The sequence below is a fragment of the Electrona antarctica genome (genome assembly GCF_951216825.1).
Source record: "Electrona antarctica genome assembly, contig: scaffold_55, whole genome shotgun sequence".
NCBI classification, from domain to species: domain Eukaryota; kingdom Metazoa; phylum Chordata; class Actinopteri; order Myctophiformes; family Myctophidae; genus Electrona; species Electrona antarctica.
In genome coordinates this window covers 454,957-475,026 of record NW_027638720.1, presented here as the reverse complement: position 1 = coordinate 475,026, position 20,070 = coordinate 454,957, and the positions used below count along the sequence as shown (strand labels likewise).

The 20,070-nt window shown below is 45.3% G+C and overlaps 1 protein-coding gene across 1 annotated transcript in view; it reads right to left on the bottom strand.

The window, feature by feature from the left end:
* map3k15 (mitogen-activated protein kinase kinase kinase 15) overlaps window positions 1-20,070 on the bottom strand; it is a gene marked incomplete at both ends in the record, with an annotated part of 96,075 nt that overhangs the window by 52,068 nt on the left and 23,937 nt on the right. Inside the window, 5 exons of the mRNA XM_079530687.1 lie at window positions 1,974-2,107; window positions 2,552-2,639; window positions 10,506-10,601; window positions 13,489-13,538; window positions 18,379-18,486. Of these exons, the coding sequence (XP_079386813.1) occupies window positions 1,974-2,107; window positions 2,552-2,639; window positions 10,506-10,601; window positions 13,489-13,538; window positions 18,379-18,486 (476 nt within the window). The remainder of the gene's footprint in view (window positions 1-1,973; window positions 2,108-2,551; window positions 2,640-10,505; window positions 10,602-13,488; window positions 13,539-18,378; window positions 18,487-20,070) is intronic.

Genomic DNA, 20,070 nt, shown 5'->3' with positions numbered 1-20,070 from the left:
GTCCATGAGCAGTATGTCTTAACCTAGGAAACTACACGGAGCGGACAGGCCTTGTTTACCATCTGAAGCCAGACCGGAGCTCTGCAGAGCTCCAGATCATCATATCTGTGCCGTCAAAGAAACGCTGTTTTGACCAAAATGCCATCTGGGACAAGGAATAGGAGATACAGGCGATTGAAAGAAATGGATAGAATGGATTATTATGGCGAGGACGATTTAAGATGGGCGATCCAGTGCTGTGCTAACAACACAGCTAGCTAACCGGCTAACGTGAGTAGCATTTTGGCTCGAGCAATCGAACGCACTATAAAAGCGCAATTGCCGAAGGGCTTCGGCAATGGCGTTAAGTGTTAGTATCAAAATTAGGTTTCAATTGACAAAGGTTTTCGGCAATGGCGCTGAAATTAACTGTGTGTACGGTCACTTTAAAAGCGTAATGTAGTTTCCCCAGACAGCTGGTTGGCAGGTATCAATACACTTTAAAAGCATAATGTAGTTTCCCCAGACAGCGCTGGTTGGCAGGTATCAATACACTTTAAAAGCATAATGTAGTTTCCCCAGACAGCTGGTTGGCAGGTATCAATACACTTTAAAAGCGTAATGTAGTTTCCCCAGACAGCTGGTTGGCAGGTATCAATACACTTTAAAAGCATAATGTAGTTTCCCCGGACAGCTGGTTGGCAGGTATCAATACACTTTAAAAGCATAATGTAGTTTCCCCAGACAGCTGGTTGGCAGGTATCAATAGACTTTAAAAGCATAATGTAGTTTCCCCAGACAGCGCTGGTTGGCAGGTATCAATACACTTTAAAAGCATAATGTAGTTTCCCCAGACAGCGCTGGTTGGCAGGTATCAATACACTTTCAGACCCACATGTTTGTGCCAGCGTGGATGATTACATTTATTATTGATCGCCTCTTGTCTTGATTGTTTAAACATGACGTCATGGACCGCTATGCTCCATAACAGGCTTGATAAGCCCAAAGCTTATTGATACCGGGTACTCGATAAACCCAAAGCTTATCGATACCGGGTACTGGATAAGCCCAAAGCTTATTGATACCGGGTACTGGATAAGCCCAAAGCTTATCGATACCGGGTACTGGATAAGCCCAAAGCTTATCGATACCGGGTACTGGATAAGCCCAAAGCTTATTGATACCGGGTACAGAGCGTTGCAGTCCCGCCCCTTACCATGGACCAGGAAATGATTCTCCGTTCATTTTCCTCATAGACATTTCAGAAAGTATTTATTTAAAGACGTTTACGCCGCGGACAAAGCCAACTCGAGTCGTGACAAATCATGACAACAAACACAATTTTTGGGGCCGAAAAAAGAAAGAAGAAAAAAAACGGCAGGTTACAACACTTTTTTTGTTGTTTTTCTTCTTTGTAATTATTTGTTTGGTCCAAAATATTGTTTGTGTTGTCATGAGTTGTCACGACTCGAGTTGGCTTTGTCCGCGGCGTAACCGTCTTTAAAAAAATACTTTATGAAATGTCTATGAGGAAAAATGCATTGGGATTAATTTCCTGGTCCAGGGTAGGAGGCGGGACTGCGACGCTCTATTGGATAAGCTTTAAGAAACATTCAAAAATAACAGACCCCCATCTGAAAATATGTTGTTCCAGGGACCCCCCCCCCCCCCCCCCAGAATCAAAGATTTGAGTTTAAAAAACATTCGCTCTGAAAGAATATATATTCAAAGATTTGCGCCACATTTTCACGGTTTTTCAAAAATAGCAGACCTACTGCGCTACGAGCTTGTAGATCCGCTATTTTTCAATAGCTAAAGTATAATATAATGCTTAAAACACCTAAAGGGGTTCCCGCCCAGAATGGGTTGACTAAACACGCACGCACGCACGCGCACACACGCGCACGCACGCACGCACGCACGCACGCACGCACGCACGCACGCACGCACGCACGCACGCACGCACGCACGCACGCACGCACGCAGTCCTTTACCTGCTGTCTCTCTCTGGGATCTCTTTGATGGCGATGCGGACCTGGTTACTGACGTCTCTGCCCGCGTAGACCACCCCGTAGGTCCCTCGTCCCAGGACCACCCTGTCGCCCGTCTCGTTGGTGTCGTACTCATACTGACGCACGCACGCGTACACACACACACACGCGTACACACACACGCAGACACACACACACACACACACGCAGCTAAAACAATATTTACCTCAAGTAACCAAAAAAAATCAGTATTATTCTACACAGATCTTTAACGCACACACACTGTATGTGCACGTTCGCACGCACACACACACACAGTATTCACCACAGTAATGGTTGGTACTTAGAATGTTTATCTTGGAATGCCTGGTCCATGTATAAATCAAAAACACAGCCCACCTCCAGAATCAGGACCTCCTTGTGACTGGTGTCAACAAAGACACACACACACACACACACACACACACACACACACACACACACACACACACACACACACACACACACACACACACACACACACACACACACACACACACACACACACACACACACACACACACACACACACACACACAAACCTCCAGTGTGTCCCCCTCCCCCTCTCCTTCCAGCTCCACAGCGTTTCCTGTTCCATCAGAGATCATCTCCTTCACCATGGAGCAGAACCTACACACACACACACACACACACACACACACACACACACACACACACACACACACACACACACACACACACACACACACACACACACACACACACACACACACACACACACACACACACACACACGCAACGCAAGCACGCACGCACGCACACACGCACACATGCACACGCACCACACACAGACACACGTCACGAAGATAAAGATGTTTTAATTAAATAAGACAATAAAATAACGTAAACCGACCAAATTGGTCCTCAGTAGATGAAGAGTTAACGTCTCAGATAGAACCACTTCTCTGATACCTTTGATATATTTTACTGCTCAACTACCTGAGGGTATTAGTGAGCGACCATCCCGTTGGGTGTGGAAGAGAATGACCCTAACCCTTACTGCTCAACTACCTGAGGGTATTAGTGAGCGACCATCCCGTTGGGTGTGGAAGAGAATGACCCTAACCCTTACTGCTCAACTACCTGAGGGTATTAGTGAGCGACCATCCCGTTGGGTGTGGAAGAGAATGAACTACCTGAGGGTATTAGTGAGCGACCATCCCGTTGGGTGTGGAAGAGAATGACCCAGTGGTTCCCAAAGTGGGGTCCGGGGACCCCCAGGGGTCCTTGAGGGAGTTCCAGGGGGTCCGGGGACCCCCAGGGGTACTTGAGGGAGTTCCAGGGGGGACCCAGCAAAATGATAATTTGTAACCAAATGGACCCTTATGGGTCTGTAACTCTGAGAGTGTACATTTGTACACTCTCAGAGTTAAATTAACAGTGGTTTTACAATATAAATTGGGGTACCAGAGATAGAAATGCCATTAAATCGGGGGTCCGTAGCATAATGCGTGTGAAACTGGGGGGTCCATGAAATTAATATGTTTCGGAATCACTGCTAGAGCCGTAAAAATCCTCCCTTATCGGGGGTCACTGGCATATGCTTTCAAATGGGGGTCCCTGGCCTAATAAATGTTGATTTGGGGGTACTTGACACGAAAAACTCCTTATTGATAGAAGACCATTTATTTGGAATCTATGGGTAGAAAGAGGTATTCTGGCTCTGAAGGATCTGTATGAGGGAGATACATTTAAAAGTTTCACGGAACTTATTAATCAATATGGTCTTCCACGTAATCACTTCTGGAAATATCTTCAAATTTGGCATTTACTATTGACAAAGGTAAGAGCTCACCCCAATATGCCGACAGAGTTTGACCTTTTGAAAACGGTGTTAGCTATATTTGGAACTGGACATGAGGCATCAACATATTATTCAATTATGAAAGCACACCAAGGTCAGCCCTCAAGCGTAAAGAGGAGGTTGATTTAAATCAATCCTTTACTGACAGTGAATGGAAGATGATTCTACGGAACTCAAAGAAGATGTCCCGTGAACTTAGAACCAGATTAGTTACATTTAAAATAATGAATAGAGTCTACTGGACTCCGACAAGATTGTTCAGGGCTAAGCTCAGCGAGAGTCCGGTTAGCTGGAGGTGTGGTGAGGACCCCGGGACACTGTGGGAGTGAAGGAGGTGTGGTGAGGACCCCGGGACACTTATTCATGTATTGTGGGAGTGAAGGAGGTGTGGTGCGGACCCCGGGACACTGTGGGAGTGAAGGAGGTGTGGTGAGGACCCCGGGACACTGTGGGAGTGAAGGAGGTGTGGTGAGGACCCCGGGACACTTATTCATGTATTGTGGGAGTGAAGGAGGTGTGGTGCGGACCCCGGGACACTGTGGGAGTGAAGGAGGTGTGGTGAGGACCCCGGGACACTGTGGGAGTGAAGGAGGTGTGGTGAGGACCCCGGGACACTTATTCATGTATTGTGGGAGTGAAGGAGGTGTGGTGAGGACCCTGGGACACTGTGGGAGTGAAGGAGGTGTGGTGAGGACCCCGGGACACTGTGGGAGTGAAGGAGGTGTGGTGAGGACCCCGGGACACTGTGGGAGTGAAGGAGGTGTGGTGAGGACCCGGGGACACTGTGGGAGTGAAGGAGGTGTGGTGAGGACCCTGGGACACTGTGGGAGTGAAGGAGGTGTGGTGAGGACCCCGGGACACTGTGGGAGTGAAGGAGGTGTGGTGAGGACCCCGGGACACTGTGGGAGTGAAGGAGGTGTGGTGAGGACCCCGGGACACTGTGGGAGTGAAGGAGGTGTGGTGAGGACCCCGGGACACTGTGGGAGTGAAGGAGGTGTGGTGAGGACCCCGGGACACTGTGGGAGTGAAGGAGGTGTGGTGAGGACCCCGGGACACTGTGGGAGTGAAGGAGGTGTGGTGAGGACCCCGGGACACTGTGGGAGTGAAGGAGGTGTGGTGAGGACCCCGGGACACTGTGGGAGTGAAGGAGGTGTGGTGAGGACCCGGGACACTGTGGGAGTGAAGGAGGTGTGGTGAGGACCCGGGACACTGTGGGAGTGAAGGAGGTGTGGTGAGGACCCCGGGACACTGTGGGAGTGAAGGAGGTGTGGTGAGGACCCGGGACACTGTGGGAGTGAAGGAGGTGTGGTGAGGACCCGGGACACTGTGGGAGTGAAGGAGGTGTGGTGAGGACCCGGGACACTGTGGGAGTGAAGGAGGTGTGGTGAGGACCCCGGGACACTGTGGGAGTGAAGGAGGTGTGGTGAGGACCCCGGGACACTGTGGGAATGAAGGAGGTGTGGTGAGGACCCCGGGACACTGTGGGAGTGAAGGAGGTGTGGTGAGGACCCCGGGACACTGTGGGAGTGAAGGAGGTGTGGTGAGGACCCCGGGACACTGTGGGAGTGAAGGAGGTGTGGTGAGGACCCGGGACACTGTGGGAGTGAAGGAGGTGTGGTGAGGACCCGGGACACTGTGGGAGTGAAGGAGGTGTGGTGAGGACCCGGGTCACTGTGGGAGTGAAGGAGGTGTGGTGAGGACCCCGGGACACTGTGGGAGTGAAGGAGGTGTGGTGAGGACCCGGGACACTGTGGGAGTGAAGGAGGTGTGGTGAGGACCCGGGTCACTGTGGGAGTGAAGGAGGTGTGGTGAGGACCCCGGGACACTGTGGGAGTGAAGGAGGTGTGGTGAGGACCCCGGGACACTTATTCATGTATTGTGGGAGTGAAGGAGGTGTGGTGAGGACCCCGGGACACTGTGGGAGTGAAGGAGGTGTGGTGAGGACCCCGGGACACTGTGGGAGTGAAGGAGGTGTGGTGAGGACCCCGGGACACTGTGGGAGTGAAGGAGGTGTGGTGAGGACCCCGGGACACTGTGGGAGTGAAGGAGGTGTGGTGAGGACCCCGGGACACTGTGGGAGTGAAGGAGGTGTGGTGAGGACCCTGGGACACTTATTCATGTATTGTGGGAGTGAAGGAGGTGTGGTGAGGACCCCGGGACACTGTGGGAGTGAAGGAGGTGTGGTGAGGACCCTGGGACACTTATTCATGTATTGTGGGAGTGAAGGAGGTGTGGTGAGGACCCCGGGACACTGTGGGAGTGAAGGAGGTGTGGTGAGGACCCCGGGACACTGTGGGAATGAAGGAGGTGTGGTGAGGACCCTGGGACACTTATTCATGTATTGTGGGAGTGAAGGAGGTGTGGTGAGGACCCCGGGACACTGTGGGAGTGAAGGAGGTGTGGTGAGGACCCTGGGACACTGTGGGAATGAAGGAGGTGTGGTGAGGACCCCGGGACACTGTGGGAATGAAGGAGGTGTGGTGAGGACCCCGGGACACTGTGGGAATGAAGGAGGTGTGGTGAGGACCCCGGGACACTGTGGGAATGAAGGAGGTGTGGTGAGGACCCCGGGACACTGTGGGAGTGAAGGAGGTGTGGTGAGGACCCGGGACACTGTGGGAGTGAAGGAGGTGTGGTGAGGACCCCGGGACACTGTGGGAGTGAAGGAGGTGTGGTGAGGACCCCGGGACACTTATTCATGTATTGTGGGAGTGAAGGAGGTGTGGTGAGGACCCCGGGACACTGTGGGAGTGAAGGAGGTGTGGTGAGGACCCCGGTACACTTATTCATGTATTGTGGGAGTGAAGGAGGTGTGGTGAGGACCCCGGGACACTGTGGGAGTGAAGGAGGTGTGGTGAGGACCCCGGGACACTGTGGGAGTGAAGGAGGTGTGGTGAGGACCCCGGGACACTGTGGGAGTGAAGGAGGTGTGGTGAGGACCCCGGGACACTGTGGGAGTGAAGGAGGTGTGGTGAGGACCCCGGGACACTGTGGGAGTGAAGGAGGTGTGGTGAGGACCCCGGGACACTGTGGGAGTGAAGGAGGTGTGGTGAGGACCCCGGGACACTGTGGGAGTGAAGGAGGTGTGGTGAGGACCCCGGGACACTGTGGGAGTGAAGGAGGTGTGGTGAGGACCCCGGGACACTGTGGGAGTGAAGGAGGTGTGGTGAGGACCCCGGGACACTGTGGGAGTGAAGGAGGTGTGGTGAGGACCCCGGGACACTGTGGGAGTGAAGGAGGTGTGGTGAGGACCCGGTACACTTATTCATGTATTGTGGGAGTGGCCCTAGGGTACAGACGCTATGGTGTGCTGTTCATGAGAATATAATGCAAATCACAAACCAGGATATTCCTTCTACACCTGCTCTGTTTATACTGGGTGATTCATACATCATTAAAACACCTCTATCTGACTGGATTCATACAGCATTAAAACACCTCTATCTGACTGGATTCATACAGCATTAAAACACCTCTATCTGACTGGATTCATACAGCATTAAAACACCTCTATCTGACTGGATTCATACAGCATTAAAACACCTCTATCTGCCTGGATTCATACATCATTAAAACACCTCTATCTGACTGGATTCATACAGCATTAAAACACCTCTATCTGACTGGATTCATACAGCATTAAAACACCTCTAACTGACTGGATTCATACAGCATTAATGGTGGGCATGAAACTCATTGTTAAGGAATGGAAGTCTGAGGATTTGCCTCCAGCACATGTATGGTTCACTCAGCTTGGTATTGTGGCTGCTTTGGAGAAGTTATCTTTTAAGATGAATAATCAGTTAGATAAATATGATTGGAAGTGGAAGGTGTTCCTCAGTCATGTTGCAGGTCCTTGATGTGATTATGATGAATTCCTGTTCTGTTCTTTGGCTATATAGAAGTGTCTATTTGTGCGTCTCTAAATGTTTTGATGAATTGAACATGGTGAACCCTCTTGTAAACAAGTGTAATGCTTAACTGGGTCGTCCACTCACAGTTAACAGCCTTTGTATTGAGTTTGTGCTTGAAATGTACTGTAATTCTGCAAACTGTTAATACATATTTCAATCAATCAATCAATGGTCAGGCAATGATGCCCTTTTGATTGTTTACTGTCTTAGTATAATATGATACGGTTGATGGTGCTGCGTGTTTGGTCATGTAAACTAATTTAAACTTTTAATTTGATTTGTATTTCTATCCTTGTGTTTTTGTGCTCATACATAATGTCCATACATACGTATTCTGTTGTTTTTTCTGTTTATTTGTAAAAAATCCAAATAAAGTGCTGATCATAAAAAGTACATACCTCCACTCACAGCCAAAGTTACATACCTCCACTCACAGCCAAAGTTACATACCTCCACTCACAGCCAAAGTTACATACCTCCACTCACAGCCAAAGTTACATACCTCCACTCACAGCCAAAGTTACATACCTCCACTCACAGCCAAAGTTACATACCTCCACTCACAGCCAAAGTTACATACCTCCACTCACAGCCAAAGTTACATACCTCCACTCACAACCAAAGTTACATACCTCCACTCACAGCCAAAGTTACATACCTCCACTCACAGCCAAAGTTACATACCTCCACTCACAGCCAAAGTTACTACCTCCACTCACAACCAAAGTTACATACCTCCACTCACAGCCAAAGTTACATACCTCCACTCACAGCCAAAGTTACATACCTCCACTCACAGCCAAAGTTACATACCTCCACTCACAGCCAAAGTTACATACCTCCACTCACAGCCAAAGTTACTACCTCCACTCACAACCAAAGGTACATACCTCCACTCACAACCAAAGTTACATACCTCCACTCACAGCCAAAGTTACATACCTCCACTCACAGCCAAAGTTACATACCTCCACTCACAGCCAAAGTTACATACCTCCACTCACAGCCAAAGTTACTACCTCCACTCACAGCCAAAGTTACATACCTCCACTCACAGCCAAAGTTACATACCTCCACTCACAGCCAAAGTTACATACCTCCACTCACAACCAAAGTTACATACCTCCACTCACAGCCAAAGTTACATACCTCCACTCACAGCCAAAGTTACATACCTCCACTCACAACCAAAGTTACATACCTCCACTCACAGCCAAAGTTACATACCTCCACTCACAGCCAAAGTTACATACCTCCACTCACAGCCAAAGTTACATACCTCCACTCACAACCAAAGTTACATACCTCCACTCACAGCCAAAGTTACATACCTCCACTCACAGCCAAAGTTACATACCTCCACTCACAGCCAAAGTTACATACCTCCACTCACAGCCAAAGTTACTACCTCCACTCACAGCCAAAGTTACATACCTCCACTCACAGCCAAAGTTACATACCTCCACTCACAGCCAAAGTTACATACCTCCACTCACAACCAAAGTTACATACCTCCACTCACAGCCAAAGTTACATACCTCCACTCACAGCCAAAGTTACATACCTCCACTCACAACCAAAGTTTTATGGCCGCCACGATTGATTAATCTCTTTATCGCGCATTGCCAACGTTTTATCGCGCGCAACCCTTATTTTGAAGAGCCAAATATCTGTAACCGGATGTTACGATGACGTAATGATGTGTGTGGTGTCTTGACCGGTGTATGTACATGCACATGTACATATTATGTACATGCACATGTACATATTATGTACATGCACTTGTACATAATATGTACAAGTGCATGTACATATTATGTACATGCACATGTACATATTATGTACATGCACTTGTACATATTATGTACATGTGCATGTTTTCCCTGCAGTAGCAAAGTTAGGTAAACCTTTTGAACCCGTCTAGAGACGGGTTTGGTGCGAAATGTGTTAACACCCTGAGCGCACAGGACGAAGTTCTCCGTCCTTTCATTTAGTAACGCCCGACACCCAGGACGGAGATTGATCAAAAGGACGGAGGTTATTGACATCAAAACCGATCGCATCGCTCCACGGGCTGGGAGCATCTGTTGCTCAACACTCAATGTTATTATCCGGTTGGGACGTCATCGGAAATGCCCCCCCCCCTCCATTTTAGCCGACGAGATCAATGTGGAAAGGAGGGACCCCCGCACATCGCCACATGCTGGGTTCAGAGGATTTATTTAAGAAGCAACGTTTGGGTCTTGGACCTTTACTTCCTCAGGCTTAATTCAAGAATGGGCTGACGTTGTCTAAACAGATAACAACAGATAACAGCTGTGAAAAACCTTGTCACGTGACTGAAGGTGTGGCGTTTCTGTGAACATTCCTCATTATACCATTGAAATTAGCAGATTACAATAATACAGGGAAAAGAGAATTATACATACATGTCATGCCATATAACATACAAGGAAGACATAGAGTTAAGCAAATCAATGTCAAATGTAAGATCCTACTCTGTTCAAAAAGAGTGGAAAATAATACAAAAATAATAAAAACATTGCACCTGAATTGCCTATAATACCGGCTGGTCAAGAAGTTCAGATCAACAGTTTCTATAGCATAACATTTAATAGTAGTTCATCATTAACTCACCATCCACACTGGTCCTCTGTAGAGAAGTAGATAATAATAATAATAATAATAATAACTCACCATCCACACTGGTCCTCTGTAGAGAAGTAGATAATAATAATAATAATAATAATAACTCACCGTCCACACTGGTCCTCTGTAGAGAAGTAGATCTGGAAGTCGTCTGAGTTGTCGTGAACGTACAGGAAACAGCATCGCTCGTCAAACTTACTGATGCTGGACAGACAGACAAAAAGAGAGACAGACAGATAGGCAGGCAGGCAGGCAGGCAGGCAGGCAGGCAGGCAGGCAGGCAGACAGACAGACAGACAGACAGACAGACAGACAGACAGACAGACAAGGAGGAGAGAGACAGGTTTTAAATTACAACTCATAAAACATCAGTTCGTGTTTATATATTACATAAACTATATCAATTATATTAAGACTGCCTCCCGCGATTCAGTCTATTGTCCCTCAGACGTAGAAAACGATTCAGTTTAATGTGCCTCGGCGCCAGCCATAGAAAACGGGCCTTTTCCTTTGAAGACCCCGAAAATTAACTTCCCCAAAAAAAACAGGGAAGCAAAATCGCCTACGGCTAACGTGAGCGTCGTAGCTTTTAAAAACCATCGGAAGCGTTAAATATTGTTACCACGAGCGACGTAGCGACATTTAGCACTGAGACGCTAACGGTGGCGCTCTGTTCAAACGCCCAAAACACCAAACACATCTGAGGCTCAATTCAGAGGAAAAACTAGATCTATAGACCCACCTACCTGATGCCTTAGACAGATCTATAGACCCACCTATAACTGATGCCTTAGACAGATCTATAGACCCACCTACCTGATGCCTTAGACAGATCTATAGACCCACCTACCTGATGCCTTTAGACAGATCTATAGACCCACCTACCTGATGCCTTAGATAGATCTATAGATCCACGTACCTGATGCCTTAGATAGATCTATAGACCCACCTGATGCCTTAGACAGATCTATAGACCCACCTACCTGATGCCTTAGATAGATCTATAGATCCACCTACCTGATGCCTTAGATAGATCTATAGATCCACCTACCTGATGCCTTAGATAGATCTATAGATCCACCTACCTGATGCCTTAGATAGATCTATAGATCCACCTACCTGATGCCTTAGATAGATCTATAGATCCACCTACCTGATGCCTTAGATAGATCTATAGATCCACCTACCTGATGCCTTTAGACAGATCTATAGACCCACCTACCTGATGCCTTAGATAGATCTATAGATCCACCTATACCTGATGCCTTAGATAGATCTATAGATCCACCTACCTGATGCCTTAGATAGATCTATAGACCCACCTACCTGATGCCTTAGATAGATCTATAGACCCACCTACCTGATGCCTTTAGACAGATCTATAGACCCACCTACCTGATGCCTTAGATAGATCTATAGATCCACGTACCTGATGCCTTAGATAGATCTATAGACCCACCTGATGCCTTAGACAGATCTATAGACCCACCTACCTGATGCCTTAGATAGATCTATAGATCCACCTAACTGATGCCTTAGATAGATCTATAGATCCACCTACCTGATGCCTTAGATAGATCTATAGACCCACCTACCTGATGCCTTAGATAGATCTATAGATCCACCTAACTGATGCCTTAGATAGATCTATAGATCCACCTAACTGATGCCTTAGATAGATCTATAGACCCACCTACCTGATGCCTTAGATAGATCTATAGATCCACCTAACTGATGCCTTTAGACAGATCTATAGACCCACCTACCTGATGCCTTAGATAGATCTATAGATCCACCTACCTGATGCCTTAGATAGATCTATAGATCCACCTACCTGATGCCTTAGATAGATCTATAGATCCACCTACCTGATGCCTTAGACAGATCTATAGATCCACCTACCTGATGCCTTAGATAGATCTATAGATCCACCTACCTGATGCCTTAGATAGATCTATAGATCCACCTACCTGATGCCTTAGACAGATCTATAGATCCACCTACCTGATGCCTTAGATAGATCTATAGATCCACCTACCTGATGCCTTAGATAGATCTATAGACCCACCTACCTGATGCCTTAGATAGATCTATAGATCCACCTATACCTGATGCCTTAGATAGATCTATAGATCCACCTACCTGATGCCTTAGATAGATCTATAGACCCACCTACCTGATGCCTTAGATAGATCTATAGACCCACCTACCTGATGCCTTTAGACAGATCTATAGACCCACCTACCTGATGCCTTAGATAGATCTATAGACCCACCTACCTGATGCCTTAGATAGATCTATAGACCCACCTACCTGATGCCTTTAGACAGATCTATAGACCCACCTACCTGATGCCTTAGATAGATCTATAGATCCACCTACCTGATGCCTTAGACAGATCTATAGATCCACCTAACTGATGCCTTAGATAGATCTATAGATCCACCTATACCTGATGCCTTAGATAGATCTATAGACCCACCTACCTGATGCCTTAGATAGATCTATAGATCCACCTACCTGATGCCTTAGATAGATCTATAGATCCACGTACCTGATGCCTTAGATAGATCTATAGATCCACCTATACCTGATGCCTTAGACAGATCTATAGACCCACCTGATGCCTTAGACAGATCTATAGACCCACCTACCTGATGCCTTAGACAGATCTATAGATCCACGTACCTGATGCCTTAGACAGATCTATAGACCCACCTGATGCCTTAGATAGATCTATAGATCCACGTACCTGATGCCTTAGACAGATCTATAGACCCACCTGATGCCTTAGATAGATCTATAGATCCACCTATACCTGATGCCTTAGACAGATCTATAGATCCACCTATACCTGATGCCTTAGACAGATCTATAGATCCACCTACCTGATGCCTTAGACAGATCTATAGATCCACCTACCTGATGCCTTTAGACAGATCTATAGACCCACCTACCTGATGCCTTTAGACAGATCTATAGACCCACCTACCTGATGCCTTTAGACAGATCTATAGATCCACGTACCTGATGCCTTAGATAGATCTATAGACCCACCTGATGCCTTAGACAGATCTATAGATCCACGTACCTGATGCCTTTGATGGAGGTTGCAGTGAAGTTCCACTCATGTATCCCCTTCTGGAAAGGAGCAGGGTGTCAGTATCTATCTATCAATCAATCAATCAATCAATCAATCAATCAATCAATCAATCAATCAATCAATCAATCAATCAATCAATCAATCAATCAATCAGGGTGTCAGTAGAGCCGTCGGACAGAAACCTCTTATGTCCGCACATTGTTTTCTTTGTAAATTAATTAAGAGGATCCACAAGATCGTCGAGCTCAAAGCGCAGCGTTACCGTAAACGATACAGAGACTACCGTAAACGATACAGAAACTACCGTAAACGATACAGAAACTACCGTAAACGATACAGAAACAGACTGTATTCAATATGAGAGAGAGACTACCGTAAACGATACAGAAACTACCGTAAACGATACAGAAACAGACTGTATTCAATATGAGAGACTACCGTAAACGATACAGAAACAGACTGTATTCAATATGAGAGACTACAGTAAACGATACAGAAACAGGCTGTATTCAATATGAGAGACTACCGTAAACGATACAGAAACAGACTGTATTCAATATGAGAGACTACCGTAAACGATACAGAAACAGACTGTATTCAATATGAGAGACTACCGTAAACGATACAGAAACAGGCTGTATTCAATATGAGAGACTACCGTAAACGATACAGAAACAGGCTGTATTCAATATGAGAGACTACCGTAAACGATACAGAAACAGACTGTATTCAATATGAGAGACTACCGTAAACGATACAGAAACAGACTGTATTCAATATGAGAGACTACCGTAAACGATACAGAAACAGACTGTATTCAATATGAGAGAGAGACTACCGTAAACGATACAGAAACAGACTGTATTCAATATGAGAGACTACCGTAAATGATACAGAAACAGGCTGTATTCAATATGAGAGACTACCGTAAACGATACAGAAACAGACTGTATTCAATATGAGAGACTACCGTAAACGATACAGAAACAGACTGTATTCAATATGAGAGACTACCGTAAACGATACAGAAACAGACTGTATTCAATATGAGAGAGAGACTACCGTAAACGATACAGAAACAGACTGTATTCAATATGAGAGACTACCGTAAACGATACAGAAACAGGCTGTATTCAATATGAGAGAGAGACTACCGTAAACGATACAGAAACAGGCTGTATTCAATATGAGAGACTACCGTAAACGATACAGAAACAGACTGTATTCAATATGAGAGACTACCGTAAACGATACAGAAACAGGCTGTATTCAATATGAGAGAGAGACTACCGTAAACGATACAGAAACAGACTGTATTCAATATGAGAGACTACCGTAAACGATACAGAAACAGACTGTATTCAATATGAGAGACTACCGTAAACGATACAGAAACAGACTGTATTCAATATGAGAGAGAGACTACCGTAAACGATACAGAAACAGACTGTATTCAATATGAGAGACTACCGTAAACGATACAGAAACAGGCTGTATTCAATATGAGAGACTACCGTAAACGATACAGAAACAGACTGTATTCAATATGAGAGACTACCGTAAACGATACAGAAACAGGCTGTATTCAATATGAGAGACTACCGTAAACGATACAGAAACAGACTGTATTCAATATGAGAGAGAGACTACCGTAAACGATACAGAAACAGGCTGTATTCAATATGAGAGACTACCGTAAACGATACAGAAACAGACTGTATTCAATATGAGAGACTACCGTAAACGATACAGAAACAGACTGTATTCAATATGAGAGAGAGACTACCGTAAACGATACAGAAACAGGCTGTATTCAATATGAGAGAGAGACTACCGTAAACGATACAGAAACAGACTGTATTCAATATGAGAGAGAGACTACCGTAAACGATACAGAAACAGACTGTATTCAATATGAGAGACTACCGTAAACGATACAGAAACAGACTGTATTCAATATGAGAGACTACCGTAAACGATACAGAAACAGACTGTATTCAATATGAGAGACTACCGTAAACGATACAGAAACAGGCTGTATTCAATATGAGAGACTACCGTAAACGATACAGAAACAGACTGTATTCAATATGAGAGACTACCGTAAACGATACAGAAACAGACTGTATTCAATATGAGAGACTACCGTAAACGATACAGAAACAGACTGTATTCAATATGAGAGACTACCGTAAACGATACAGAAACAGACTGTATTCAATATGAGAGAGAGACTACCGTAAACGATACAGAAACAGGCTGTATTCAATATGAGAGACTACCGTAAACGATACAGAAACAGACTGTATTCAATATGAGAGACTACCGTAAACGATACAGAAACAGACTGTATTCAATATGAGAGAGAGACTACCGTAAACGATACAGAAACAGGCTGTATTCAATATGAGAGACTACCGTAAACGATACAGAAACAGGCTGTATTCAATATGAGAGACTACCGTAAACGATACAGAAACAGACTGTATTCAATATGAGAGAGAGACTACCGTAAACGATACAGAAACAGGCTGTATTCAATATGAGAGACTACCGTAAACGATACAGAAACAGGCTGTATTCAATATGAGAGACTACCGTAAACGATACAGAAACAGGCTGTATTCAATATGAGAGACTACCGTAAACGATACAGAAACAGACTGTATTCAATATGAGAGACTACCGTAAACGATACAGAAACAGACTGTATTCAATATGAGAGAGAGACTACCGTAAACGATACAGAAACAGGCTGTATTCAATATGAGAGACTACCGTAAACGATACAGAAACAGGCTGTATTCAATATGAGAGACTACCGTAAACGATACAGAAACAGACTGTATTCAATATGAGAGACTACCGTAAACGATACAGAAACAGGCTGTATTCAATATGAGAGAGAGACTACCGTAAACGATACAGAAACAGGCTGTATTCAATATGAGAGACTACCGTAAACGATACAGAAACAGGCTGTATTCAATATGAGAGACTACCGTAAACGATACAGAAACAGGCTGTATTCAATATGAGAGAGACTACCGTAAACGATACAGAAACAGACTGTATTCAATATGAGAGAGAGACTACCGTAAACGATACAGAAACAGACTGTATTCAATATGAGAGAGAGACTACCGTAAACGATACAGAAACAGACTGTATTCAATATGAGAGACTACCGTAAACGATACAGAAACAGGCTGTATTCAATATGAGAGACTACCGTAAACGATACAGAAACAGACTGTATTCAATATGAGAGACTACCGTAAACGATACAGAAACAGACTGTATTCAATATGAGAGACTACCGTAAACGATACAGAAACAGGCTGTATTCAATATGAGAGACTACCGTAAACGATACAGAAACAGACTGTATTCAATATGAGAGACTACCGTAAACGATACAGAAACAGGCTGTATTCAATATGAGAGAGAGACTACCGTAAACGATACAGAAACAGACTGTATTCAATATGAGAGACTACCGTAAACGATACAGAAACAGACTGTATTCAATATGAGAGACTACCGTAAACGATACAGAAACAGACTGTATTCAATATGAGAGACTACCGTAAACGATACAGAAACAGACTGTATTCAATATGAGAGACTACCGTAAACGATACAGAAACAGACTGTATTCAATATGAGAGACTACCGTAAACGATACAGAAACAGACTGTATTCAATATGAGAGACTACCGTAAACGATACAGAAACAGACTGTATTCAATATGAGAGACTACCGTAAACGATACAGAAACAGACTGTATTCAATATGAGAGACTACCGTAAACGATACAGAAACAGGCTGTATTCAATAGGTTGAAAAGTGGTGAAGTGGTCCTTTAATGAACACCTTTGTGAAGGAGGTTAGTGGTAAGCATTTACTTTGCAGTCACTGAATGCAAAAAGCATGGAATACGGATGTGTATATTACAGGAAACTCCCGTTAAACTTTACAACAAACTCCGGTAAACTCCCAAATTGTACCATCACACCTGTATATTACCGTATATTAACTGTATATGCTGCTAAACTTGAGGTTTACGGGAAAATTACAGTGCCCATAATTGCCCGTTAACTCCTCTTTTTTGGTGAGATTGGTCGCACATTTGGCTAACTTGCCCCTGAGTAAGAAGGTAGACGCCACACATGGTGTTAGAAGGTAGAAGATACATGGGCAACTGGCGGCCCCCACCTTCCCTTATTGTGGCCCTCAGATTAATTTCGGAATAGTGATCTATGTTATTGATTTCAGCTTACAATTCCAAACAAGCAAACATGACCCGCTTGAATGACTATGGCCTCACTCAGACCTTTACTGCATTGCTGTATGCTTGTTGTGTAGTGTCATGGCCGCCCCAATGCATTTCCAATGGAAGTCACATGGTTTGTAGTCCACATTTTGGACTACAAGCTGTTGTATGGCTTTCGGCTGTGTTTCGACTGCGCCCCTCCCCCTCATACAAACCATGTGACTCCCATTGGAAATGCATTGGGGCGGCCATGACACTACACCACATTAATCCAACAAGCATACAGGCGCAGTAAAGGTCTGAGTGAGGCCTTAGTCTAAGTTAGTAGAATTACAAATAATGTTATTGTCTTTTATATATTATAAATTGTTATATGCAATATATTTGTATTTAGTTAAAATGATTTTCAGGATTTCAATTCAAATATAGCAAAAACAGCTGATCTACAAGTTCAAAACGCGTCACATTTTGAACTTGTAGATCGGCTATTTTTGCTACGACATGAATGCAATGTGTCCCCTCTGGAGTGAGTAGGGCGATATAATGGCCCTCTCCATGGTCAACGTTGCCCAGCCCTGCGTTAGACGGTAGAAGGTCTGACCGTCTCAGAGGGCGACACGTGCCAGATGGAGACGTTCTTCTCCTCGGCCTCGTTGTTGATGGAGACGTAGGACGGCTGGTAGACCTTGGTGGGCTCCAGGATGAGGACCTGGAGGGAGGAAGGGAGGGAGGGAGGGAGGGAGGGAGGCAGGCACGCACGCACGCACGCACGCACGCACGCACGCACGCACCACAAAGGATATGCATAAAAGGACACAAACATAGGTGCATTAGGCCTCACTCACACCTTCGCAACAGGCTGTTGTATGCTTGTTGTATACAAAGGGTGTGATACATCTTGCACCAATGCATTTCCAATGGGAGTCACATGGTTTGACACAACATTTGTGTTGTATGAGGGGGAGGGGCGCAGTCGAAACACAGCCGAAAGCCATACAACAGCTTGCAGTCCAAAATGTTGTATCAAACCATGTGACTTCCATTGGAAATGCATTGGGGCGGCCATGACACTTACAACATTCATACAACAAGCATGCATCAATGTTTTAAAGGTGTGAGTGAGGCCTTAGAGTTACATCTGCAGAATCATGGCATGTGTTTTCATGATACAGCAGGCATGTCACTCAGTACTCTATGGGTATAAGTAACAGTACTCAGTACTCTATGGGTATAAGTATCAGTACTCTATGGGTATAAATAACAGTACTCAGTACTCTGTGGGTATAAGTAACAGTACTCAGTACTCTATGGGTATAAGTAACATTACTTAGTACTCTATGTGTATAAGTAACATTACTCAGTACTCTATGGGTATAAATAACAGTACTCAGTACTCTATGGGTATAAGTAACAGTACTCAGTACTCTATGGGTATAAGTATCAGTACTCAGTACTCTATGGGTATAAGTAACATTACTTAGTACTCTATGGGTATAAGTAACAGTACTCAGTACTCTATGGGTATAAGTAACAGTACTCAGTACTCTATGGGTATAAGTAACAGTACTCAGTACTCTATGGGTATAAGTAACAGTACTCAGTACTCTATGGGTATAAGTAACAGTACTCAGTACTCTATGGGTATAAGTAACAGTACTCAGTACTCTATGGGTATAAGTAACAGTACTCAGTACTCTATGGGTATAAGTAACAGTACTCAGTACTCTATGGGTATAAGTAACAGCGTCTCCGCCCATATATGACGGCTGCCTATTATAGCAGAGACACCACAATACTTTGCCAGCCTTTTTGCCTCCTTTTTGGCGAACCCTCTAACAACCAGTCTGTGGGTATAATGCCCTAATCCCCCCCCCCCCCCCCCCTCTAACAACCAGTCTGTGGGTATAATGCCCTAATCCCCCCCCCCCCCCCCCTCTAACAACCAGTCTGTGGGTATAATGCCCTAATCCCCCCCCCCCCCCCCCCTCTAACAACCAGTCTGTGGGTATAATGCCCTAATCCCCCCCCCCCCCCCCCCTCTAACAACCAGTCTGTGGGTATAATGCCCTAATCCCCCCCCCCCCCCCCCCCACCCTCTAACAACCAGTCTGTGGGTATAATGCCCTAATCCCCCCCCCCCCCCCCCCCCCACAGTTACTTAAGTTGTACGTTTATTCTTATCACAATAAACGATAAAAAGTGATTATCATGCCATCCTTAATGTGTTGCATTAAGGATGAGTGCGGGCATGCGTGTTTGTGTAAGAGAGTGCGTGCGTGTGTGTAAGAGAGTG